At 40.0% G+C, this 27,843-nt stretch overlaps 2 protein-coding genes across 2 annotated transcripts; one reads left to right on the top strand and one right to left on the bottom strand.

Annotated features, from left to right (window-relative positions):
• Positions 1-226: 226 nt before the first annotated feature.
• Positions 227-27,843, bottom strand: LOC119622662 (uncharacterized). Its single transcript, XM_037995103.2, is given in 5 exon segments — positions 227-1,831; positions 11,771-11,866; positions 12,393-12,519; positions 27,741-27,761; positions 27,763-27,843. Coding segments are annotated over 5 exon segments (1,641 nt in total). The 3' UTR covers positions 227-515.
• On the top strand, positions 18,990-19,463 carry LOC103234253 (cytochrome c oxidase subunit 7B, mitochondrial). Its single transcript, XM_037995105.2, is given in 1 exon segment — positions 18,990-19,463. A coding segment is annotated over 1 exon segment (243 nt). The 5' UTR covers positions 18,990-19,069; the 3' UTR covers positions 19,313-19,463.

Genomic DNA, 27,843 nt, shown 5'->3' with positions numbered 1-27,843 from the left:
TATTTCTGAAAGATCATTTGATAGTAATTATATTTATAATATTAAGTATGAACTCTCTGATGTTGTACAATATGTGAGCAGATATTAATGACTTTCCCACATTCTTTATATTTGTACACCATTTCTCAACTATAAATGCTTTCCTGTGCAGTAAGTTGTGAACACTGGTTAAAAGTTATATTCTTCATACTTGGAATTTTCTCCAGTATAAATTATTTTACCTGCAGTCAAGTGTGAAAACCATTTAAAAGCTTTTTCACATTCTTTGTATTTCTAGAGTTTTGCAATAGTATAATCTTTTTTTTCCTTTTTTTAATGTTTAGAAAAGTTTGAGGTGTTATTAAAAGCACTGTGACATTCAGGATTGTAGAGTTTTGCACCAGTATGAAACATCTTATATCTGTTAATAATTGAGGACTTGTTAAGGGCTTTGTGACATTCTTCACACTTTAGGATTTCTTTCCAGTATAAATTATGTGTTGAGAACTTGTAAAGGCTTTGTCACATTCTTATTTCTAAGCTTTATCTTCCACATGAGTTCTCATGAATTCTTTTGTGCTTAGTAAATGTTGAGTATTTGTTAAATCCAGGCCACATTCTTCACATTTGTACAGTTTCTCTACTATGAATTCCCTTATTAGTTTAGTAAGGATCGAGGAATGGTTACAAGCTTTGCCACATTCTTCACTTTGTTGGGGTTCTCGAGCATGAATTCTCTTATGTACAGTAAGGTTTGATAAACGATTAAAAGGTTTACCACATTCTTCACATTTGTAGGGTTTCTCTCCAGTATGAATTATCTTATATTGAGTAAGGTGTGAAGACCGGTTAAAGGTTTTGCCACACTCATCACACTTGTAGGGTTTCTCTCTAATACGAATTATCTTATGTGGAATAAGGTATGAAGACCGGTTAAAAGCTTTTCCACACTCTTCATGTTTGTAGGGTTTCTCTCCAGTATGACTCATCCTATGTCCAGTAAGGGCTGAGGACCGGTTAAAGGCTTGGCCACACTCTTCACATTTGTAGGGTTTCTCTCTAGTATGAATTATCTTATGTTGAGTAAGGGTAGTAAGAGCTGAAGACCAGTTAAGGGCTTTGCAACATTCATCACATTTGTAGGGCTTCTCTCTAGTATGAATTCTCTTATGTTCAGTAAGGTGTGAAGACCAGTTAAAGGCTTTGCCACATTCTTCACATTTGTAGGGTTTCTCTCTAGTATGAATTATCTTATGTCGAGTAAGGTGTGAAAACCTGTTAAAGGCTTTGCCACACTCTTCACATTTGTGGGGTTTCTCTCCAGTATGAATCCTCTTATGTCGAGAAAGGGCTGAGGACCGATTAAAAGCATTGCCACACTCTTCACATTTGTAGGGCTTCTCTCCAGTATGAGTTATCTTATGTCGAGTAAGGGCTGAGGACTTGTTAAAGGCTTTGCCACATTCTTCACATTTGTGGGAATTCTCTCTAGTATGAATTCTCTTATGTTGAGTTAGTTGTGAAAGCATGCAAAATGATTTACCACATTCTTTACATTTGCACGTTTTCTTTTCAGTATGTCTTATCTTATGTCTGTCTGCATTTGAAAATTTATAAAAGACTTTCTCATATTCATCACATTGATATATTTTCCTCTGGGTTCTTGTCAGACATTGGTTAAGTCTATTACAATCTCCTTTGCACACCTTACACTCATCCACACTTTTACAGCCTAATCTTAATTGTAAATTATCACGTCCACATTTATCATATCTCCTCAGTATGATATTTTGGAAAAAATCTTTTATGTCTCGCTCTGGCCAAAGGTCTTCAGCAATATGAGAACACATAACTAAAAGAAATTAAAACAACAAATTACTCCACTTACTGGACTCAGGTAAGTATTTTTTACAAATCTAACCTATAAAATTGTATAAACTATATAACCAAGATGGCATAGCAAAATAACACAGCCTCTAATTTATTCAAAAACATATAAAATGTAACAAAAACATACTGACCAAAACACATTTTTGGAAAATTTATAAATAAATGTGTGAAGTGCCCCAGGTGAAAACAATGAAAAAAGTAACACGAAGAAAAAGTCTGTTATATTAACCCAACACAGAACTTCCTTCTCCCCAGTATATCATAGTGTACTTAGAAGTAAATTGCCAACTCCTTGTTTCTATTTAAAAGACAAGAAAAATACTGGCACATATATTTTTATGTCTGGCTTTTAGGGGTCTTTCAAGACCCTGGTTTCAGTCTCTCATTAAATAAAATGCTGAAAAAAAAACAGTATACTTTGGAATGACAATTTGAGACTGCTGAGACCAAAGGTAAATGTCATACCAGCAGAGAGACTACAGTACCACAGAAAGGCATCAAGTGTAGCAAGTGATAAATGCAAATAAACTTTTTAAACTAGAAAATAAAACATTTCAGATAAGACACATTCTAAGAATATGTTTGAAAGGCTCCCAGAATGACTAGCCATGACAACTGGTTTCAGACTGTGCCAGGATAAAGCTACATTGTAAAGATTGTGACAGGTGGCTTTTTTTTTTCTTAAATGTCCAAGTCTCAATCAAAGATTACAATGTATACAAAATATTAGGGTAACATGGCCCCTTCAAAAAAATCATGAAATTTTCAGAAAGCAATCATTATAAAAGTATTTTAAAAACAGGAATTGTGGAGGTAAAAAACACAAAAAGAGATAATAACCAATTCTAAAGAAAAATAGTATAAAAATAAAGAAGTTCCACAAACTAAAACACACATCTATAAGAACAATTTAAAATGTCACAGATAAGAGAGAATCTGAAGAGCTGCAAGATGAAAGTGATGTGTCATTTGTAAGCATAGTTACACAATAAAGAGTGAGTTTTTCAGAAGAAAATTTTGCATGCCAGAAGAAAACTGTGTGATATTGTCAAAGCCCTGAAGAAAAGTAGCTGTCAAGTGAGAAGAATAATCACCAGCAAAAATGTCCTACCAAATAATAATAATAAAGACCTTCTAAAATAACTAAATCCTGAGACAGTATATTGGCACTATAGATGGCCTATTTATCAAAGATGCTGAAAAAACTTTCTTCCACTGAAAATAACATGATGCAAGAACACACAATCATATAAAAATACAGTTCCTGGGAAACATACATACACTAAAACAGAATGCCTTAGCATTCTCATAAGGAGACAGAAAACATTTGTTATTATTCTCTAAAATTAGAAAAATAAAAGTACAGAAAGTATTGTAAATATCTGTTAATAAATATACAACTTAAAAAGATATAATCAGCAATATCAATAATAAAGTTGAGGGCAGATGTAATGATGAAAAATTTTTGTATATAACTGAAGTTCATTTTTCACCAGATTAAATATATACTGTTTTATCTTTTAGAGGTTTTATGGAATCCCCAAGGTATCACAAAGAAAATATCTGTGTAGACACCCAAAAGAAAATAAGAAAGAAGTGAAACCTCATCAATACTAAAATGAAATAGACACAAAGGAAGACAGAAAATGAGGGATAAAAATACAAGAATCAAATAAAATAATAAAATAACAGGAAGTCTTTGCCTTTCAGAAAATTACTTACATATATGTATAATTAACTTTCTAATCAAGAGACATAGTTTCAATAAAGGGATTTATTCAAAAAAAATTAAAACTCAAGACCCAACTTGCCTTTCTACAAGAGTCAGTTTAGAACTAATAATAATAAAGCCTGAAAGTGGCAAGATTGAAATAGGCATTTTATCCAGATATTAACCAAATGAGAGCAGAAAAGTTCAAATTAGTATTACATGAGCTACATGTTGAGTCAAAAACTCATATTATATAAAATATATATGAAGTCAAAACTCCAAAAAGACAAAGAAGGGCATTAAGCAATAATAGATTTATTCACTGGGAACCTATGAAAAATTTGTACATATGCGCACGTGTGTGTACATGTGTATCTCACATTAGGGTTCCAAATATGTAAGGTAAATATTGACATAATTGAAGAAACACATAAAAAGCAATGTAATTATAGCAGGATATTTTGATACCTCACATTCTCTGATAATAATAATAAAAGAGAGTATTAGTAAGGAAACAGCAGACTTGAGGGCAGTATAAAACAAGTATTTCTAACAGTTATAGAGAACACTTCTCAACATCAGGAAAAACACCCTTTTTGATAGACCACTGGTTAGGTCAAAAAAATAAATCTTAACAAATGTTTTAAAATTAAAATTTTGAGCTGGGCGCGGTGGCTTACACCTGTAATCCCAAAACTTTGGGAGGCTGAGGCAGGTGGATCACCTAAGGTCAGGAGTTCAAGACCAGCCTGGCCAACATGAAAATACAAAATTAGCCAGGTATAGTGGTGCATGTCTGTGATCCCAGCTACTTGGGAGGCTGAGGCAGGAGAATCGCTTGGACCCAGGAGGTGGAAGTTGCAGTGAGTGGAGACTACAGCTGCTGCACTCTAGCCAGGGCAACAGAGCAGGACTCTGTCTCAAAAAATAAAAATAAAAATAACTAAATAAATAAACAAATAAATAAACACCTGGCAGGGCACGGTGGCTCATGCCTGTAATTGCAGCACTTTGGGAGGTTGAGGTGGGTGGATCACGAGGTCAGGAGATCAAGACCATCCTGGCTAACATGGTGAAACCCCATCTCTAAAAATGTAAAAAATTAGCCGGTCGTGGTGGCAGGTGCCTGTAGTCCCAGCTACTGGGGAGGCTGAGGCAGGAGAATGGCATGAACCCAGGAGGCAGAGCTTGCAGTGAGCCAAGATTGTACCACTGCACTCCAACCTGGGTGACAAAGCGAGACTCTGTCTCAAAACAAAAACAAAAACAAAAACAAAACAAAAAACAAAAAAAACACCTAAAACTTTGGGTTTATGCCTATAATCCCAGCACTTTGGGAGACCAAGGCGGGTGGATCAACTGAGGTCGGGAGTTTGAGACCAGCCTGGCCAATATGGTGAAACCCTGTCTCTACTAAAAATACAAAAATTAGCTGGGTCTGGTGGCATGCACCTATAATCCCTCAGATGCTCAGGAGGTTAAGGCACAAGAATTGCTTGAACCCAGGAGGCAGGGGGGGTTCCAGCCTGGGCAACAGAGACGGTCTCAAAACAAAACAAAACAAACACCCTAAAATTTATGGATTACTTTCTATGAACAAAATGGAATAAGAATATAAAACAATGGGAAAAAATTGAAAAATTCACAAATATATAGAAATTCAACAATACACTCAAGCATGCTCTTGTTCAAAGGTTAAAATAATTAATATTGTAAAGATGTTTATACTATTTAATGTAATCTACAGATTTAATGCAATATTTTTCAAATTTCTCATTGCATTTTTGAAAAAAATAGCAATAGCAAATGCATAGTGCTATCTCAAGAGACAACAAAAGACCCAACAATCTTCAAAAAAAAAAAAAAAAAAAGTTGGAGGCATTATAATTTCTAATTTCAAAACAGATTACAAAGCTACAGAATTAAAGCAATTTGGTATGAGTATCAAGCTGAAAACAAGACAAATCAAATAGAATGCAACACATAAACTTTCATATATATGGTCATATAGTCATTTGCATACCCATAATTGTAGCATTGTTACTGAAAGCCAATAGGTAAAAACAATGCTAGTTTCTGTCACCAAATTATTCAATACATATAATTTGAAATGTAAAAATATTGGAATACTCAGTTTCCAAAAAGCAGAAAATATTCTAACAACTACACAGATAAATCTTGATGACATTTTGCAAAGTGACATGAGCCAGCCACAAACAGACAGAGATTGTATGAGATATATAAAGTTACACCACAAGGAACAGAAAACAGAACGGTGTTTGAAAAGTGCCACAATACACGAAAAATTGGTAGTTGTATAATGTGTAGAGATTTAGTTTTGCAAGACGAAAACACTTCAGCAATATGAATATTTGAAAATATTTTATTATAAATTGTTGTGTTTTTGACAAGTAAAAATGAACAATAGCTAGAAATTTAGGTTTTTTTTTTTTTTTTTTTGAAATGGAGTTTCGCTCTTGTGGCCCAGCTGAAGTGCAATGGCGCGATGTTGACTCACTGCAACCTCCGCCTCCTGAGTTCAAGCGATTCTCCTGACTCAGCTTCACGAGTAACTGGGATTACAGGTGCCCAACACCATGCACGGCTAATGTTTTTGTATTTTTGGTAAAGATGGGGTTTTGCCACCTTGGCCAGGCTGGTCTCAGGTGATCCACCTGCCTCGAACTCCCCAAGTGCTGGGATTACAGGCGTGAACCACCGTGCCCAGCTGATAGTTTTTAAATTATCTTCATGCTGGGCGCAGTGGCTCACGTCTGTAATTCCAGCACTTGGGGCGGTCGAGGAGGGTGGATCACGAGGTGAGGAGATAGAGACCATCCTGGCTAAAACGGTGAAACCCTGTCTCTACTAAAAATACAAAAAATTAGCCAGGTGTGGTGGCGGGCACCTGTAGTCCCAGCTACTCTGGAGGCTGAGACAGGAGAATAGCATGAACCCGGGAAGCAGAGCTTACAGTGAAGCCAAGATCGCACCACTGCACTCCAGCCTGGGCAACAAAGCTATATTCCGTCTCAAAACAAAAAGCCAACAAACAAAAAAACCAAATCTGTTGATGATGCAATGAAAATGAAACCCATGTTGATTGCTAGTGAAACTCAGGAATGTAGCCATTATTTAAAAAGGTTATAAATGTACCTCAAATAATTAAAAATAAAATTATAGAATACAGCAATCTCAGTTATGAATCTGTATCTATAACATGTAACACAGGACCTGGAAGACAAATTTGAACAATCATATTTATTGTATTAAAGTCAAAAGGCTGAAGAAACCCAAATGTCTTTTAATCTGGAAACACGTTGAAAAATATAATACATAAATACAATGAAATATTATTTGGCATTATAAAATCTTGTCATATTTGAAGATTAACTGAGAATATTGTGTCCCCTGAAATAAGCCAGTAACAAAATAATGAATACTATATAATTCCATAATACGAGATATTTTAAGTAGTCACACTCATAAAAACAGAAAGTGAAATGGTGTTTGTCAATGGCTAGAGAGGGTAAAATGGGTTGTTTTTACTTAATGGGTATTGAGTTTTAGTTTTACAAGATGGAAAATTTCTAGAAGTCTCTTGTACAACAATGTGAATGTACTTAACATGCCTGAAATATATGCCATTTTTTTGGAAACAGGGTTTTGTCACCCAAGCTGGATTGCAGTGGTACAACTATGGCTCACTGCAGCCTCAAACTCCCAGGTTCAAATAATACTCTCCACTCAAGCTCCCAAATAGCTAGGGCAACAGGTACACACTACCATGGATGGCTATTAATTTTTTTTTTTTTTTTTTTTTGCAGAGGGGGGGTCTTTATATGTTGCTCAGGCTGGTCTCCATATTTTGGGCTCAAGTAATCCTTCTGACTTGGCCTCCCAAAATGCTGCTATTATTGATGTGAGCCACCACCTTCCTAGGACTGAAATGTACACATAAATAGATTAAAGATGGTAAATTTTAGGCCAGGCGTGGTGGCTGACACCTATAATCCCAGCACATTGGGAGGCCGGGGCAGGCAGATCACTTGAGGTCAGGAGTTCAAGATCAGCCTGGCCAATGTGGTGAAACCCCATCTCTTCTAAAAATGCAAAAATTATCTGGGTGTGGTTGCCTGTGGCTATAATCCCAGCTACTCAGGAGGCTGAGGCAGGAGAATTGCTTGAATGCGGGAGGCGAAGGTTGCAGGGAGGCAAAGGTTACAATGAGCCGACATTATGCCACTGCAGTCCAGTCTAGGTAGCAGAGCAAGATTCCATCTCAAAAAAAGATGGTAAATTTTATGTTATCTATTTTTTCAACAATAAATGTTTTAGGAGAAAAACTGAAAAAAATACAGTTATAAATCCTTTCAAAAATTAACTTCAAAAAAATGACAAAAAAGAAAGAATATTAAAAAAAGAATACCTTCAAATCACAGAAGTTTTTAACACAAAAAAATATATATTCACTAAACACATGGTGAAAATAAGACTATTTCCATGACTACTCACTTAGACAAAACAACTAAAAATCAGCTAAAAAATATATACATAGGCGATAACCAAAATTGGGGTATAGATAATAACACACACCTATATAATCTGATCATGACAGACATATGAATGGATGAATGGTTTATCTCTTTTTTTTTCCTTGAGGAGTCTTGCTCTGTCACCCAAGCTGGAGTGCAATGGCATGATCTTGGCTCACTGAAACCTCTGCCTACTGGGTTCAAGCAATTCTCCTGCCTCACCCTCCCGAGTAGCTGGGATTACAGGTACAGGTGCACGCCACCATGCCCGGCTAATTTTTTGTATTTTTAGTAGAGACAGGGTTTCACCAAAGTGGTCAGGCTGGTCTCAAACTCCTGACCTCAGGTGATCCACCCACCTCGGCCTCCCAAAGTGCTAAGATTAAAGCTGTGAGCCACTGTGCCCAGCCTGGATGGTTTATCTCGTATATTGACTTAAAGTGTACAAACAGAATTGCAAATTGTCTAAAATTATAGTATGTAAGTAAAACAAAAAACTCGCAATGAACTGATGTTAAGAAACCTACACTGAAAAAAACACAAACATGGAACTGCAAAACAATAATAAAATGTTTACTCATATAATCTGGTATGCAACATTGATGTACCATTAAAAAAAAATTGTCTAGATAGCTACAATATTTGACAGTAACTGTGTACTTACTGAAGGCAGGTATTTTGAATCACTGACAGGCACTATGTGGCAGTAAAAGTTTAGAGAAAATGCAGTATAATCATAAATAGAAGATTCTAATGAGAAACATTTAATAAATAAGCATTTAAAATAAACTAGAGATCATGTTTATGTTTTAATTGTATGTTATTCTTTCACAAAATGAAACTGCTGTAATTCAAGTTTAGAAGCAAGGAATAGCCTTACATTGCTAAATTATATGTATGTAATTTAATATATATTACTATATATTTTATATACATATTATATATAGATTATGGTTAGAGTCTGTTATATAAAACAAATATTGAGACATAAATTGTTATTATTTAGATATAGGCTAGAGAAAGTGGGTGAAAAGCTTATAATTCCTGTTTGCCTGCAGCAAACTTAAATTTATAAGTAACTATGTTAGTAAATATGGAGTGCCTACTAATTATCTAATTTACTTCAAACATAACATGTAAATTCTAGTTTATTGTTCCTAATGTCTGAATCTAAAATTACAGGCAAATTTGAAACAGAAAATAGAAATTAAAAATTTGTAGAAAGGGTGACATTAGTAAGATGGAAAAATAAAAGGTGTCCTATTTGTCTATTCCGCCACAGGAAGAAAATTTGTTGGCCATCCCTGACAAAAATACCTTTATGAGAGAACCAGTCCTCATGGCTTGAACCTGTAATAACAGCTACATGATATGTTAAGGGTGGAGAATCGCTTCAGGGTAGGATTTCAAAACCAGTCTGGGTTATGTAGCAAGACCCCATCTCCAAAATAACTGCCTTTAAGAGATCTTTAAGGTCCAGGGATGAAGTTGTGAAATTCTGCTAAGCCAAAGATTGAAGAGTGTTCCCTTCAGAAGGTAGGCTCTCATTCCAGTGGCAAACTACAGGATCCCTGGTCTTGGCTACAGTACAGGAAATGGCCAACCCACCTTGGTCCCACTGAGAATTCTGAATTTACTCTAATTACTTCAAAATCCTTTCAGCCACAGTCTGGGAGAGATTCTTTACTTTCACAGGCCTGGAGGAAGACACCCGTTTATAGCCATGGGGGCAGGCCTGCAGACCCTGGCTTTTAATGTGGTGCCTTTAGCAGTTCAAAGTTTCAGTTCCAGCTTCCTGGGCCACAGTTTATGGCCAGTTCTCTTTACCTAGAAAGCAACACAGTGACCCGAGGAAATCCTCTGTGGTACTCAGCAAAAGCCATACTCATTTACATCCCGATGTAAGGTACATTATATACAGACCCAACTACAAAAACCTGCCCTAGTGTCTGCCCTACAGAGCAAAATTTTGAAGGATATCCAGTCTGTCCAAAAATAATATGGGAATTACAACTATCTAAGCCCCTTGTAACAAGCCAACTAAAGGTGGATGCTAGTGCAGACCCAGCAATCTTGTGACCAAGCTACAACCCCTCTCCATCACAAACCCAGTGGGAATCCCATCACCCTGGGGGCCCAATGGAAGATCTTTACCTCCTGAAACCAGTTTATAGCAACTTGAAGAGGTGTTTGCTTCTTCAAATTCACAGACACCAAATGCAAAATTATATTGTGCAGCTTGTCAATGCTTCCATTTTAACATAGCACTGAAGTATGTGGCAGAACAATTAGTCAAAACAATTTTCAAAAAGCCATTGAAACTGAAGACAAATAAGTAAAAATTTGCTGTTTGTAGATTACGTGATCTTATATATAGAAAACCATAAGCAGTGCATTAAAACCTGTCTAAGTTAATAAACTCAGTAAATTCACAAAATATAAAATTAACATTCAAGTTATGGTCCCATACACTTAAGACAAACTATCTGATAAAATAGACAAAAAAAAAATCTTATTTACAATTTCTGGCTGGGCACAGTGGCTCACACCTGTAATCCCAGTTGTTTGGGAGGCCAAGGAGGGTGGATCATCTGAGGTCAGGAGTTCAAGACTAGCCTGACCAACATGGTGAAACCTCATCTCTACTAAAAATACAAAAATTAGCTGGGCATGGTCGCAGGTGCCTGTAATCCCAGCTGCTTGAAAGGCTGAGGCAGGAGAATTGCTAGAACCCAGGAGGTGGAGTTAGCAGTGAGCTGCGACCACACCATTGCACTCTATTTTGGGCAAGAAGAGTGAAACTACATCTCAAAAACATAAATAAATAAATAAATAAATGAATAAACAAACAAACAAATAAATAAATAAATTTCTCTCTGAGAACAAAGACCAAGGAGATAAAAATTCTTTACATTGAAAGATATAAGATAGCTAAGAAAAGAAATAGAAAAGACATAAATAAATTTAAAAATGTTTTATGAGTCTGAGTTGAAAGAATATAGATTCAATAAATACAGATTCAATAAGCTCCCTATAAAAATTCCAGTGGCAAGTTTTTTTCACAGTAATGGAAAATACAAGACTAAAGTTTACATGAAACTACAATAAACTTTGAATAGCCAAAGCAATCTGGAGGAAAAAAAATAAAGCAGAACGACATCATATTTTATCATTCCAAACTCTCTCTCAGTAATATACTAAAAAGATGGAATGTGCAGAAAAATTAAAAATTCAATGGAAAAGAAACCACTACTCCATTCATTTCAGACATGATGCAAAAACAGAACTTAAAAAACAGCTTAACATAGAGTTTTTGAAAATTATGCAGATATTTGTGTCCCTAAAAACAATGAAAAAGGAGTCAGATTGTACAGTCTCTTATATGCCATGAGGACTTTGGCTCTCACTGTAAACTTGAAGAAAAATGACTGAAAGTAGAATCTTTAGAGAATTTAAAAGCATAAGACAGAAAATGCCCCTATGTGAGAACAAAGAAAAAAAAAAAAAAAAAAAAAAACAAGCCTCAGACTTCCAGAAACTATACCCTTTGGAACACAGCTTCCCAAATGACATTTTAAGGACTTGCTTTCTTTCTCCTTGACCTTTGGATCTCTCATCTGTGTCATCTGTTGTATTGGCTTTCACTCTCACCTACCTGGGGGTTTGGCTACCATCTCATGTCTCTTCATATTCCAGGGCTCTTTTCCTTGCTCCAGACAGGTGATCAGGTCTGGCTTAGAGACAGCAATACCTGTTTTATTAAAAATAAGTAACATGCATCTTGCTCATATTCTCCAATTACCAACTTAGTAATGTGCTCAGTAAAGAGGATGTAATACAATATTCTAATACATTTATCCCAAAACACTAATTTATAAAAATTTAAAAAAAAATATTTAGAAAACACTGTATATTTGTAGGTTCTTAATTCACTACCCAGTAGTACTGAATTAAAAAATTGGTGGTAGCAATTAGATTTTAAGGTGTGGGCAATAGTATTTTACACCACTAAATTTCTGGAATTACCACTAATCTAGAATGAGGGATACACATCAGTTCAGCAATGTGGAAAGTTCAGCTCAAGATGAAACATCTTGAATTTTCTTTTTCCTACACTGACAAATCCTTATGATTTTCTTGAAAACAGGGGTTTGAAACTCATTTATGCAAAAAAAAAAAATTATCAAAAATGACCAAATTACCAAATAATTCTACAAAAAAACCAAAAATGAAGTATTTAGGGTACATTAGGAATTGAGTATTGATGTTATCCTCACCCAGGAAGACCAGGTTTCTGTAGTTCTCTAACATCACATCCCTATATAAATTCTGCTGAACAGTGTCCAGGCATTGCCACTCCTCCAGAGAGAATTCTACAGTCACATCCCTAAATGTCAGTGGTCCCTGAAAAACACACAAACAAGACACACATGTATTTACCAAGTGGTCATGGACAGAATTTTTGATTTCACTCAAGGCATAATTACAGAGTAGAGAGAACAGGTTCTGACTTATAGGAGTGACTGAAATTATCCAAGAAAATAATTTTTAACACAGAAATATTCCCTATTCTCTGACTCTAAAGACATACCCCCACACACATTTACCAAATGGCCACAGGCAGAATTTTTATTGTGACTCAGGGTCAAATGAGAGAGTAGAGAACTGGTTCTGACTTATAGAAGTGACTAAAATTATCTAATAAAATAATTTTCAACATAGAAATATTCTCTAATGTATTCTTTTTACTTTTCTATTTTTATTATACTATTAAGTTCTAGGGTGCATGTGCACAACGTGCAGGTTTGTTACATATGTATACATGTGCCATTCACATTAGGTACATCTCCTAATGCTATCCCTCCCCTCTCCCTCAACTCCACTACACGCCCCTTTGTGTGATGTTCCCCACCCCGTGTCCAAGTGTCCTCATTGTTCAATTCCCACCGAGTGAGAACATGTGGTGTTTGGTTTTCTGTCCTTGCCATAGTGTGCTCAGAATGACGGTTTCCAGTTTCATCCATGTCCCAGTAAAGGACATGAACTCATCCTTTTTTTATGGCTGCATAATATTCTATGGTGTATATGTGCCACATTTTCTTAATTCAGTCTATCATTGATGGACATTTGGGTTGGTTCCAAGTCTGTGCTATTGTGAATAGTGCCACAGTAAACATACCTATGCATGTGTCTTTACAGCAGCAGCATGATTTATAATCCTTTGGGCATATTCCCAGTAATAGGATGGCTGGGTCAAATGTATTTCTAGTTCTAGATCCTTGAGGAATCGCCTGTCTTCCACAATGGTTGAACTAGTTTACAGTACTAACAACAGTATAAATGTGTTCCTATTTCTCCACATCTTCTCCAGCACCTATTGTTTCCTTACTTATAACTACCTGATAGAGGTTCCAAGATGGCTGAGTAGGAACAGCTCCAGTCTACAGCTCCCAGCATAAGCGACACAGAAGATGGGTGATTTCTGCATTTCCAACTGAGGAACTGGGTTCATCTCACTGGGGCTTGTCAGACAGTGGGTGCAGTACACGGAGCGTGAGCTAAAGCAGGGTGGGGTGTTGTCTCACCCAGGAAGTGCAAGGAGTGGGGGAATTCCCTTTCCTAGCCATGGGAAGCTGTGACAGACAGTACCTGGAAAATTGGGACATTCCCACCCTAATACTGCGCTTTTCCAACAGTCTTAGCAAAGGGCACACCAGGAGATTATATCCCACGCCTGGCTCGGAGGGTCCCATGCCCACGGAGCCTCACTCACTGCTAGCACAGCAGTCTGAGATCCAACTGCAAGGCAGCAGTGAGGCTGGGGGAGGGGCGTCCACCATTGCTGAGGCTTGAGTACGTAAACAAAGCAGCCAGGAAGCTCGAACTTGGTGGAGCCCACCACAGCTCAAGGAGGCCTGACTGCCTCTATAGACTCCACCTCTGGGGAGAGGGCATAGCTGAACAAAAGGTAGCAGAAACTTCTTCAGACTTAAACATCCCTGTGTGACAGCTTTGAAGAGAGTAGTGGTTCTCCCAGCATGGAGTGTGAGATCTGAGAATGAACAGATTGCCTCCCCTGACCCCTGAGTAGCCTAATTGGGACACACCTTGAGAGGTGACAATGTGCTAGCAGCCCTCATTCTCAGCGCCTCCTCCGCCTCGGCATCCACTCTGGTGGTGCTTGAGGAGTCCTTCAGCCCACCAGGGCACTGTGGGAGCCCCTCTCTGGGCTGGCTGAGGCCGAAGCCGCCTCCCTCTGCTTGCGGGCAGTTGTGGAAGGAGAGGTGCAGGTGGGAACTGGGGCTGTGGGCCGCGCTCTTGGGCCAGTGCAAGTTCCTGCAGGGGTGGACAGGGGCGTGGACTCTGGCTCAGCGGCCGGCACATGGAGCAGCCAGCCGGGGCCACCCGCCCAGGGCAGTGAAGGGCTTAGCACGAGGGCCAGCAGCTGCGGAGGTTGCGCAGGGTCCCCCAGCAGTGCCAGTCTCCCAGCCTGCCGGTGCTGCACTCAAATTCTTAGCTGCCTCCCCACTAGGCAGGGCTCAGGACCTGCAGCCCACCATGTCTGAGCTCCCCTGCCTGCAGTGGGCTCCAGCGCCGAGCCTCCTGGATGGGCACTGCCCCCTGCTCCATGGTGCCCGGTCCCATCCAGAGCCCAAGGGCTGAGGAGTGCAGGCACAGCTGGGGGCTGGCGGGCAGCTCCACCTGCAGCCCCAGTGCAGGATCCACTATGTGAAGCCAGGGGACTTGGAGAACTTTTATATCTAGCTGGAGGATTGTATGTGCACCAATCAGCACTCTGTATCTAGCTAATCTGGTGGGGACTTCGAGAACTTTTATGTCTAGCTAGAGGATCGTAAATACACTGTAGCTCAGGGTTTGTAAATATACCAATCAGTACTCTATGTCTAGCTCAAGCTTTGTAAATACACCAATTGGTACTCTGTATCTAGCTAACTCTGTGTCTAACTAACCTAGTGGGGACTTGGAGAACTTTTTTGTCTAGCCTCTGTGTCTAGCTCAAGGATTGTAAATGCACCAATCAGCTCTCTGTAAAATGGACCAATCAGCAGGATGTGGGTGGGGTCAGATAAGGGAATAAAAGCAGGCTGCCTGCGACAGCCAGCAGTGGCAACCCCCTGGGGTCCCCTTCCCCACTATGGAAGCATTGCTCTTTCGCTCTTTGCAATAAATCTTGCTGCTGCTCACTCTTTGGGTCCACGCTGCCTTTATGAGCTGTAACACCACGAAGGTCTGTAGCTTCACTCCTGAAACCAACAAGACCATGAACCCACCGGGAAAAACGAACAACTCCAGACGTGCTGCCTTTAAGAGCTGTAACACTCACCATGAAGGTCTGCAGCTTCACTTCAGACAGTGAGACCATGAACCCACCAGAAGGAAGAAGCTCCAGCCACATCTGAATGTCTGAAGGAACAAACTCCAGACACACCATCTTTAAGAACTGTGTAACACTCATCGCGAGGGTCCGCGGCGACAATCTTGAAGTCAGTGAGACCAAGAACCCACCAATTCTGGACACAACCTCCCAGTAGGGGCTGACTGACACCTCATGCAGCTGGGTGCCCCTCTGAGATGAAGATTCCAGAGGAAGGATCAGGCAGCAACATTTGCCATTCTACAATATTTGCTGTTCTGCAGCCTCTGCTGGTGATACCCAGGCAAACAGGGTCTGGAGTGAACCTCCAGCAAACTCCAACAGACTGCAGCGGAGGGTCCTGACTGTTAGAAGGAAAACTAACAAATAGAAAGGACATCTCTAATGTATTCTCTAACTCTGAGGAAAGAGAGTGGCATAGGAGCCACAACATCAGTATATATATGCTATTTTTCTGAATAAAGTATAAAATTAAGGGCATAAACACAAACGTACATTTTTTAGTGCTATATTTACATCACACAGAATGAGCTGTGTATATTTTTCAGATCAAAAAGACATGTTGAGTTAGCAGGTACCTCTCAAATTTTAATGTGTAGAATAAACTAGATATCTTGTTAATGCAGATTATTTTTTCAGAAGATCTAGAATAAAGTCTGAGTTTCTGAATTTCTTTTTTATTTTTTTAGCTTCTGAATTTCTAACAAGTTCACCAGTAATGCCAATGTTTTTGGCCCAGGAATATTTTGTCAAACATCCAGTAAGTAAAAGACCCTGTTTTTCCTAGTCTTTCTGGACTGTAAAAGATGATGAGAGCTTTCACTTACTAAAAACAGATATATGCAAAGAAAACCTAAGAAAGAGGGGCAGCTACCAGATAAAATGTGATGGTTTATGCACATCAGCTGCATAAAAATAATTTACAATGAAAAGAAAAATAATTAGCTTTCTAGTAAAAAAAAAAAAAAAAAAAAATCTGTCACAGGGCTCCTAAACCAAGTGAATCACTAATATTAACTGCACTAGGACAAATTTTTGTGATGTGCTGATGCACAGAAGAACATAGCATCACCACTGAGACATTTTCCCCAAAAGTAAACTGTAGTCCGAATTTAACCATAAAGAACCATCTGTTTTATGCAAAGTTCAAGACACAGATATCTCCCATGTTCTGTCATTTTTAATAGTGATTTTTAAGTAGTCTTTCTTTAGCACTCCAGAGAGCAGGTATTTTCCAATTTTTTTTTCAGGACTTTCTGGGTAATAAATGCCATGCTCTTTAAATAAACATTTTCTTAATCCTGTTCTGCATAGAGTTAATGAAGAACACAGATGGAACCTCAATATTACAAGTTTTCCATTTTTACTAAGAACCCCATTCTTCTTCCAATAGGAATCTTGAGTATTCACACCTTCCCAGCCACAAACGGAACATTTTTGATACAGCAGATTACAAATGCATAAAGAGAATTCTGCATGGCATATAAGAAGCCATGATGTAGAAGGCTCTGGTATATGGGAAAAAACATTTTTCAGAGACCCTTGACTATTATAAGAATTTTTTAAGTAGTTAAACTCATTAGTGAGGAAAAACACAAGTAGAGAAGTAAAGGTTTGCATGTAAAAATGCATGGCATTTCAGAAGGCAGAGTGGACACAGCTCTTGATGAGACACATTTAGCTAAAAAAAAAAATTTTTTTCCTCCTCTGGAATTCCTGCTCAGATGACATTTTCTGCACCAATTACACCTACATCTTGAGAATATGCCTTTAAAGGTGTCAGCACCACCCATGTACCTCCTTCCACCACACTCACAGGCAGAAGGACCAAGACCTGCAGAAAAATTCCATCCATTTCTGTCCTCTATACCAGAAGAGATTCAGGATCAATGAGCTGCTCCATGAAGATCAAAATATAAGTTTCTTCTTTTCTGTCCTAGGGTGCCACAGACAGCAGTAATTTCTGCTATAGTAATGGTAATATGGGCCACACTGCCTTGTCTCTCCCAAACCCAAACCCAAATAAAACAGGCCCTGTAACCACCGTTAAGTGCAAAGGTTTCTGCCTTAACTCTCATGAATGTCTTGAACCCTTCATTGTTGATTCTGGCCTCACCATGGAATTAGATGAGGTACTGAATTAAAACAACAAGTATGATTCCACCTAAAACAATAAACAAAACCTGTGGAAAAACCATAAGTAAGGATTTTTCTGCAAATTGGCCATGTAATCCTAATTAGAGGTCTGGGCTTATAACCACTTAGCTAAGCATTTAATCTCAAGCTTTTATGAGCTTACAAATCACTTAGTAATTTTGGCCCCACTCTATGTAATGTGATTCTGCAGGTTTGAAAAGAGTCCAAAATGAATGTTTTAAACAAGTCCCCTGTCAATGTTGATGTTACTCCCCCTGGGCTCATGATTAGCATTAGAGAAAGCAGGCATAGCACAGAGTCCCTTACACTCATTACTCTTGTCACAACACAAATACTTCTAGGGCAAATAAAGACAACCACTCTCCATCCTAAAGTATCATATTCTTTGCTGGCTCTGTAGAGTATACAGAGAAAATAGAAAGCAGCCATGTCTGAATAAGTCTGTGTTTAAATAACAACATGTACAAGTGTACTGATGGAATGTTTATTAAACATTGTGCTCTATGTGCTCAAGAGGATGTTGCAGAGCACTGTGCTGGGAATAACACATTATGTGACTTAATCATCATAACACCTTTGGAGTTGGTACTAAGTGTTTAATAATTCCCAGGATTTAGATAAAGGGCACAGCATTTTAATTTTTTCAGTTTCTCTGTCATTAATTTTTTATAAAACGTATAGAATAAAAGCTATATAGATAGATGAGAAGGATAAAGGAAAAATTTAATGTAGTTTAGAGGAATTTTTATTGTGTTTATATTTAATTTTTTGTGACTTGTGGAGCAACTACTGATTTGTAAGAATAGAAAACAAGTTGCTAAATGGAATGTCTCCGCAAGCACTGGTTTTAATAAAAAATTTAAAAAATAAGACCGTAAAATACATACTTTATTATTCCCATTTGTCTGCTTTTGGATTTCAGGAAATTGTGAGCACCACCTCTAGAAAGGCAGCAGGATTCACCAACCAAAACTCTGTTCTCATTAAATCAGTTTTTTGAGGCAAGACTCCACGGTGGGGATAGGCCTAAATAGAGCCCCAATTAGGGTGAATCTAAACAGAACTGGAGCAGGGAGTGGAGCCTATGTAGAATTCTGTTCTCTGTGACACTGGGGTACTTCCATTTCTGTTTCCTAAGCTTACCTAAGAAAAACAAATCCCAGAGTTTGTGTAACTTTAAACTTTTTTAGCTACTGCCCTGTCAATTTTATAATATATACTAATAATCCATTTAAACAAATATCTTAAGGATATCTAGAATAATTTTATTAGAAAATAAATATGTATTCTTAGCAAAGTAAAAGAAATAAAAATAGTTTTTCAGCTCTCTTCAAGGGTACCTGAAGAGAATTTGCACCAAAGCAGCAGCTACATTGTCGCAGTTCTAGCTTCACCTTCACGATGTTTCCCTTGGTCAAAAACGCACTAAATCGTCTCCAAGTTTGAAGCATTCAGCAAACAATGGCAAGGCAGAGCCACCAGAAACGTACACCTGATTTTCATGACAAATACGGTAATGCTGTATTAGCTGGTGGAGCCACTTTCTGTATTGCTACATGGACATATGTAGCAACACAAATTGGAATAGAATGGAACCTGTCCCCTGTTGGCAGAGTTACCCCAAAGGAGTGGAGAAATCAGTAATCATCTCAGCTGGTGTAATAATGATTTGTTTTAAAAACAGCTCATAATTGATGCCAAATTATAGCACTGTGTACCCATTAAGATATGGCATTATTGAAGAAATAAAGTACATTTGAAACCTTCAAAAAAAAAAAAAAAAAAGAAATAAAAATAATAACAATTCTTCTGTCCTTGAACATCCCTTCAGGTGATGACATCAGAAGTCACAACAATATAAACATTGTTTATTTTTTATTTGGGTCACTTACACCAAAAAACTCCAATTTTTTTTTTTGTTGCACAAATCTATTTATTGTATCAACCATATGGTGCTTAATTCATTATTTATCCAGTTGCTAGTCTGGACTAAAAGTTGATGGATGGTAGTGGAACAGGAATTAAAAGAAAGAATGTGTAAGCAAAACCTCAGTTCTAGGTAAGAAAACCCAATTCCCCCTGAGGAAGAGAAACAGCTGGAGTCCTTTAAAAATTAACTGTTTTTCTGTGGCTAGTGAGCCTTATCTTTCCCTTTCCCAGGCATTGTGAAGACCCTGTTTCTCTAGCTGTGTAGCTGCAAGGTCACTAGACAGATAAACTCAAGTCATAAAACATGTTTTTCCTTGAAAAGTAAGAAATGATGTAAGGTATGTTTCAATTAATTGAATAACTGTCTTTCTCACTTCTGTAATATGCTTCCCCCTGCACAGATCTCCCCCCGCCCTACAAAATGCTTAAAAGGTAACTGAACTCTTTGTTCAGGGCTCAGTCCTTTTGGATGTTAATCCCAAGGGGCCGGTGCACCTAAATAATAAATCTTCCTCAACCCCTCTGTCTGATTCCTAAATTATCCCACAACAGTAGGGACCTCGACTGCTTCATCTATTATTCTAACGACCACATGAGATGGAAGCATTTAGTTTGAATCTCCAGAACATCATCTTTTCCTCCCAAGTACTAGGAATCTGAAGAAACTGTCATCTGGGTACCAACCAAAGATATCTCTTGTATGAGGGAAGGAACAAACACAAGATGACCCATTTCTCTTACACTGAGACAGAAGCAGAGTTAACCACTCTTGTCAGTGTGAAACAACTCTGCTCTGGAAATCCTCAAATGTCTCAAAGATGCCCAGGTGATTCCGGGAGGGTTTCCCGTGACCATGCGCTGATGGCCCAAATGTAAGCCTAACCCAAAGCCAAAGCTGATCTTTGACAAAAACAGAAAAGATTTAGGCTGATTCTAAATAGAAAATGGAAGGACCCTGGTAAAGCTCCAGAACCTGAATCACCTGTCCTGATTTGCTAGCTTTTGGGTAAGAGGAAGGATAAAAATGTTCTACTCCAGTATCACATTTTACAAGTAGGTATAGTTGTGGTCATGGCTATGATACTTTGTAGTCTTGATCTCTCACTCCTAAGATGCTCATCTTTACTTAAAGATTCTGCTATCAGATTCTATTTACACCGGGATCCTCTCATGTAACTGTAGCAGGTCACTGGACAAGACCTGAAAAGCTCAAAGGGCCACATTCTCAAAGGGGTTCTTTTTAAGATGTCACAATGCAGAAAAATTCCTCCTGTTGGTTTTCATTACCTTCTTAATCTAAAACCTGGCCCTGTCTTGTGAATCTCAGGCAGAGGCCAGCTCTTACATGCATCTCAATAGAAGCAAAAAAAAAAAAAAAAAAAAAAAAAAAAAGGCTTTGAACAAAATTAACATCCTTTATGTTAAAAGCCCTCAACCAATTAGGCATTGAAGGTACTTTACTTTAAAATAATGAATTATCTATGACAAACCCACAGCCCACACACTCAATGGACACAAGCTGGAAGCATTTCTCTTTAAAAAATGGCACAAGATAAGAATGTCTTCTGTCACCACTCCTATTCAACACAGAATTGGAAGTCTCGGCCACAGCAATCAGGTGAGAGAAAAAAAAAAGAATCCAAACAGGAAGAGAGGACATCAAACTATGTTTGCTGTCAGACAACAAGATTCTATATCTAGAAAAGACTATAGTCATTGGCAGAAAAGCTCTTTAAACTGACAAACAACTGCAAAAAAGTTTCAGGATACAAAATAAATGTACAAAAATCAGTAGCATCCATGTACATCAACAATATCTGAGCTAAAAGCCAAATCAAAAACAAAATCTCATTCACAACTGCCACAGAAAAATAATTATCTAAGAATACAGTTAATTAACCAGAGAGGTACAAGATCTCTATGACAAAAATAAAAACAACAACAACAAAAAATTGCTTAAATAAGTCAGAGATGACAAACAAATGGAAAATCTTTTTTTTTTTTTTTTTTTTTTTTTTTGAGACGGAGTCTCGCTCTGTGGCCCAGGCTGGAGTGCAGTGGCCGGATCTCAGCTCACTGCAAGCTCCGCCTCCCGGGTTTACGCCATTCTCCTGCCTCAGCCTCCCGAGTAGCTGGGACTACAGGCGCCCGCCATCTCGCCCGGCTAGTTTTTTGTATTTTTTTAGTAGAGACGGGGTTTCACCGGGTTAGCCAGGATGGTCTCGATCTCCTGACCTCGTGATCCGCCCGTCTCGGCCTCCCAAAGTGCTGGGATTACAGGCTTGAGCCACCGCGCCCAGCCGGAAAATCATTTTATGCTCATGGATAGAAAAGACCAATAGCATTAAAATGGGCATACTGCCCAAAGAAATCTACAGATCTAATAATATTCCTATCAAACTACCAAAAATATTCTTTTTTTTTTTTTGAGATGGAGTTTCGCTTTTGTTGCCCAGGTTGGAGTGCAATGGCTTGATCTCAGCTCACCGCAACCTCTGCCTCCTGGGTTCAAGCGATTTTCCTGCTTCAGTCTGAGTAACTGGGATTACAAGCATGGGCCACCATGCCCAGCTAATTATTTCTGTATTTTCGGTAGAGACGGGGTTTCTCCATGTTGGTCAAGCTGGTCTTGAACTCCCGACCTCAGGTGATCTGCCCACCTCGACCTCCCCAAAGTGCTGGGATTATAGGCATGAACCACCGTGCCTGGCCCAAAAACATTCTTAACAGAACCAAAATAATCTGTTTTAAAATTCATATGGAACAACAAGAAAAGAGCCCAAATAACCAAGGCAATCCTAAGCAAAAGAAACAGAGCTGGAGGGCTTACATTACCAAACTTCAAACTATACTACAGGGTTATAGTAACAAAAGCAGCATGGTACTGGTACAAAAACAGGCTCAGAGACCAAAACAACAGATTAAAGCACCCCAAAATTATTCTGCACACCTACAACCATCTGATCTTTGACAAAGCTGACAAGAGGAATTTGAGAAAAAAATCCCTATTTAATAAATTTTGCTGGAATAACTAGCTAGCACTATGTAGAAGATTGAAACTGGACCCCTCTCTTACACTATATATAAAAATCAAGATTGATTAGGCCAGGCACCATAGTTCATGCCTATAATCCCTGCACTTTGGGAGGCCAAGGTGGGCAGATCGCCTGAGGTCAGGAGTTTGAGACCAGCCTGGCCAATATGGTGAAACTCTGACTCTACTAAAAATACAAAAATTAGGCCGGGCATGGCGGCTCACACCTGTAATCCTAGCACTTTGGGAGGCCGAGGTAGGTGGATCACGAGGTCAGGAGATCAAGACCATCCTGGCTAACGGGGTGAAACCTGTCTCTACTAAAAATACAAAAACCCTGTCTCTACTAAAAATACAAAAAACTAGCCAGGCATGGTGGTGGGCGCCTGTAGTCCCAGCTACTCGGGAGGCCAAGGCAGGAGAATGGTGTGAACCCGGGAGGTGGAGCTTGCAGTGAGTTGAGATCGCACCACTGCACTCCAGTCTGGGAGACACAGCAAGACTCTCAAAACAAAAACGAAAACAAAAACAAACCCCAAAAATTAGCTGGCCGTGGTGGTGGGCACCTGTAATCCCAGCTACTCCGGAGGCTGAGGCAGAATTGCTTGAGCCCGGGAGGCGGAGATTGTAGTGAGATAGCACCACCACACTCCAGCCTGGGTGACAGAGGAAGATGCCATTGGGCTGGTGGGGGAGGCGGGAATTAGGCAAAAAGACATCAATAGATACTTTTCAAAAAAAGGCATACATGTGGTTAACAAGCATATGAAAAATGCTCATCACTAATCATTAGAGAAACACAAAGAAAAACCACAATGAGGCATCATCTCACACAACTCTGAATGGCTATTACTAAAAAGTGAAAAATATCACAGATGCTGGCAAGGTTGTAAAGGGAATGCTTATTTACTGCTGGTGGGAGTGTGAATTAGTTCAACCATTATAAAAAGCAATGTAGTGATGCCTCATATAAGTAAAAACAGAATTACCATTTGACCCAGCAACCTCGTAATTGGGTATATACCCAAAGAAACATAAATTATTCCATCATAAAAACACATGCACATGCATGTTCATTGCAGCACTATTCACAATAGCCAAGACATGGAATCAACCTAAATGCCTATCAATGATAGACTGGATAAAGAAAATCTGGTATGGGCAGGTATGGTGGCTCATGCCTGTAATCCAACACTTTGGGACACCAAAGCAGGTAGACTGCCAGAGCTCAGGAGTTTGAGAGCAGCCTAAGCAACATGGCAAAACCTCATGTTCGCAAAAAATAGAAAAATAAAAAATTAGTGGGTGTGGCGACATGTGACAGTAGTCCCAGCTACTTGGAGGGCTGAGGTAGGACAGGAGAGCTCAGGAGATTGAGACTGCATTGAGCCTAGATCACACCACTCCACTTCAGCCTGGGTGAAAGAGTAAGATCTTTTCTTCAAATAAGAATAAAATAAAAGATTTAATAAAAACAAATTATGGTACATAAGCATCATGGAATACTGTGTGGGCATAAAAACAAAAGAAAAACAAAAAAAACCAAAAGGCCAGGCGCCATGGCTCATGTCTGTAATCTCAGCACTTTGGGAGGCCGAGGTGGGCGGATCACGAGCTCAGGAGATCGAGACCATCCTGGCTAACATGGTGAAACCCCATCTCTACTAAAAATAGGGTAGTCCCAGTTGGTGGGCACCTGTAGTCCCAGCTACTCGGGAGGTTGAGGCAGGAGAATGGCGTGACCCCGGGAAGCGGAGACTGCAGTGAGCTGAGATCCTGCCACTGCACTCCAGGCTGGGCTACAGAGCAAAACTCAGTCTCAAAAAACAAAAAACAAAAAACAAAAAGAAACAAAATCATGTCCTTTGTAGCAACATGGATGAAGCTAGAGACCATTATTCTTAGAAAACTAATGCAGAGACAGTAAAGCCAGCACTTTGGGAGGCCGAGGCGGGTGGATCACCTGAGATCAGGAGTTCGAGACCAACCTGGCCAACATGGTGAAACCCCCTCTCTACAAAAATACAAAAATTAGCTAGGTGTGGTGGCAGGCACCTGTAATTCCAGCTACTTGGGAGGCTGAGGCAGGAGAATCACTTTAACCAGGAAGGTGGAGGTTGCAGTGAGCCAGGAGTTGGTCACTACACTCCAGTGTGGGTGACACAGCAAGACTCCATCTCAAAAAATAATAATAAATATATGTTACCATTTATAAGAGCTAAACAATAAGAACACATAGACACAAAGAGAACAGACACTGAGGGGTAGTTCACAGTGGATGATGGCAGGACAAAAAATGTTAAAAAAAAAAAAACACCTATTTGGTACAATGTTTAGTATCTCAGTGACAATACAATCTGCACACCAAACCCCTATGACACAATTTTACCTATATAACAAACCTACACGTGTCCTCAGGAACAAAAAATAAAAGTTAAAAGGAAAAAAATCCATGAGTTTGGGAGAGTGCAATGTAGGCGACAGGACTGGTTTGTGCTACAGATAGTGGCCCAGGTGTGACTCTACTCTAAGTTATTTCTGTATTCATGCAGGCAGATAAGATTATGAACAGGTGGTCCAGAACCCTAGGTGGGTGGAGAAAACAGGTTGCTGCTGCAGATTCAGTGTCTGGGAAGGGAATATGGGAAGACCTGTAGACACTTGTGGGTTTTTGGCAAGAAACATTAGGATCAAAAATGCTGTGGTGAAATTCCTGAGGGTGGTGTCTAGCCCTGGGAGTGGTGTAGACACCTCAGTGTCTAGTGGGTGTGTTTGTGAGTGAGTAGAAATCCTGTGCTGGCAGCTGTGAAAAAAGGGAATCTGCTATCATAGCTTCTTTAAGTTTTCAGTCCTCTCTCAACCTGGGAGGAGACCTAGAATCACAAAACAATAGGCACTGTGACAGAAAAGCAGAGCCTCCCAGAGTTTCATTCCAGGCCAGGCCTCTGTGGTATCTTTCTTCTGGCACCAAATCTGTAGAGTTTGCTGAACACCAAGATTCTCCAACATCAACTCATTGTCTAAAATTTGCATTCTGACACCACCCATTCAGCACAGACCCTGATTCAGGACTCAGTCGCACAGTATTCTCCTTACTGCAGATGTCAGTAACAAACCCAGTGAACCCATCTACGCTCCTGAGATACTGTTTAAAAATTGGGGACTCCTGGCCGGGCGCAGTGACTCAAGCCTGTAACCCCAGCACTTTGGGAGGCTGAGACGGGTGGATCACGAGGTCAGGAGATCGAGACCATCCTGGCTAACACGGTGAAACCCCGTCTCTACTAAAAAGACAAAAAACTAGCCGGGCGAGGTGGCGGGCGCCTGTAGTCCCAGCTACTTGGGAGGCTGAGGCAGGAGAATGGCGTGAACCCAGGAGGCGGAGCTTGCAGTGAGCTGAGATCCGGCCACTGCACTCCAGCCTGGGCGACAGAGGGAGACTCCGTCTCAAAAGAAAAAAACTGGGGACTCCTGCGCCACTAGTGGTGGCTCTCACCTGTAATCCCAGCACTTTGGGAGGCCAAAGCGGGAGGATCACCTGAGGTCTGGAGTTCCAGACCAGCCTAGCCCACGTGAAACCTCCTCTCTACTAAAAATACAATAATTAGCCAGGCATGGTGGCAGGTGCCTGTAATCCCAGCTATTTCAGAGGCTGAGACAGGAGAATCTCTTGAACCTGTGAGGCAGAGGTTGCAATGAGCAGAAATCTCGCCCCTGTACTCCACCCTGGGTGACAGTGAAACTCCTTCTCACAAAAAGAAAAAAAAAAATCAGAAAATTATCCTCCTGTGGAGTGTGAAAATAATCAAATGGCAGGCAACTAGACTGAGGTGGCTATGGTCCCTGGATTTCTACTTTAAAGAAATTTAACTCAAATGTGTGGTTTTTGGTTTTTTTGAGATGGAGTTTCACTCTTGCCCAGGCTGGAGTGCAATGGCGCAATCTTGGCCCATGGTAACCTATGCCTCCTGGGTTCAAGCGATTCTTCTGCCTCAGCCTCCCAAGTAGCTGGGATTACAGGCATGCACCACCACGCCCGGCTTTGTATTTTTAGTAGAAACGGGGTTTCTCCATGTTGGTAAGGCTGGTCTTGAACTCCCGACCTCAGGTGATCCGCCCACCTGGGCCTCCCAAAGTGTTGGCATTACAGGCGTGAGCCACAGGGCCCGGCCTCAAATGCATGTTTTTATAAATTACTAAACTGGGGGAAACAAAATTGATGCTTAGCTAACTATAATTAACCTATGATTACGTAACAAGGAAATGTCCGCCTTGATCGTACAAATTAAGAAACTATGCAACTGTACTTAGCCAATTATTGAGTTTAGTTTTCCTTATCGCACCTTATAAAAGTCTTTTCCTCAAGTCCTTGCTATGGACGACAAACGACAAACCATAGCTGGGTACTCTACATTTTTTTTTTTTTTTTTGAGACGGAGTCTCGCTCTGTCGCCAGGCTGTAGTGCAGTGGCGCCATCTCGGCTCACTGCAACCTCTGACTTCCTGGTTCAAGCGATTCTCCAGTCTCAGCCTCCCTAGTAGCTGGGATTACAGGCACGTGACACCACGCCCGACTAATTTTTTAATTTTTAGTAGATACAGGGTTTCACCATACTGGCCTGGGATTACAGGCGTGAGTCCCCGCACCCGGCCTACAATTTTTGAATCACTCTTTAAATTACTTAATATTTTTGCAGTGACTTCTGTTCATTTTTAATAAAAGAAAAGAGGGACTCAGAACCCCACAGACCAGAGCTCTTCCCATTCATGAACCCCGCACCCCAAGTCAGGATTCTCCTCAGACTACCCTCCCGTGGTTCCTGAACGATTTGGGAGAGACGCCGCGCTGCGGGTGCAGAGCTGCCAAGAGAGGGCTCCAGACCAGGCCACAGTCACTGCGCAGGGAAGAGAGAGGACGCCCGGGGTCCTGGCTGTCAGCGCAGCCGCCATCTTGTGGCTGAAGGGGACTGAGGGCGAGCTGGCCTAGGAAAACTCCGGCGCAGATTCTGGAGCTGACTGCGGGGAGGCCTGAGTCCCGCCACTGCCACTTCCCACCGGTTCCAACCAGCCCCTTCCCCTCTCCCCGGATGTCCGACCCAGCATTCTCACCATTTCTAGGCTTCCAGGGAGGACCTGGCGTCTTAGCTGGGGATCTCCCAAAACCTGCAGGTCACAGGGCCACAGAGGCTGGGCCTCTAGGAGCAGAGGACAT

Source organism: Chlorocebus sabaeus, chromosome 6 (assembly GCF_047675955.1).
Source record: "Chlorocebus sabaeus isolate Y175 chromosome 6, mChlSab1.0.hap1, whole genome shotgun sequence".
NCBI classification, from domain to species: Eukaryota; Metazoa; Chordata; class Mammalia; order Primates; family Cercopithecidae; genus Chlorocebus; species Chlorocebus sabaeus.
This window is presented reverse-complemented; position numbering and strand designations above follow the sequence as displayed.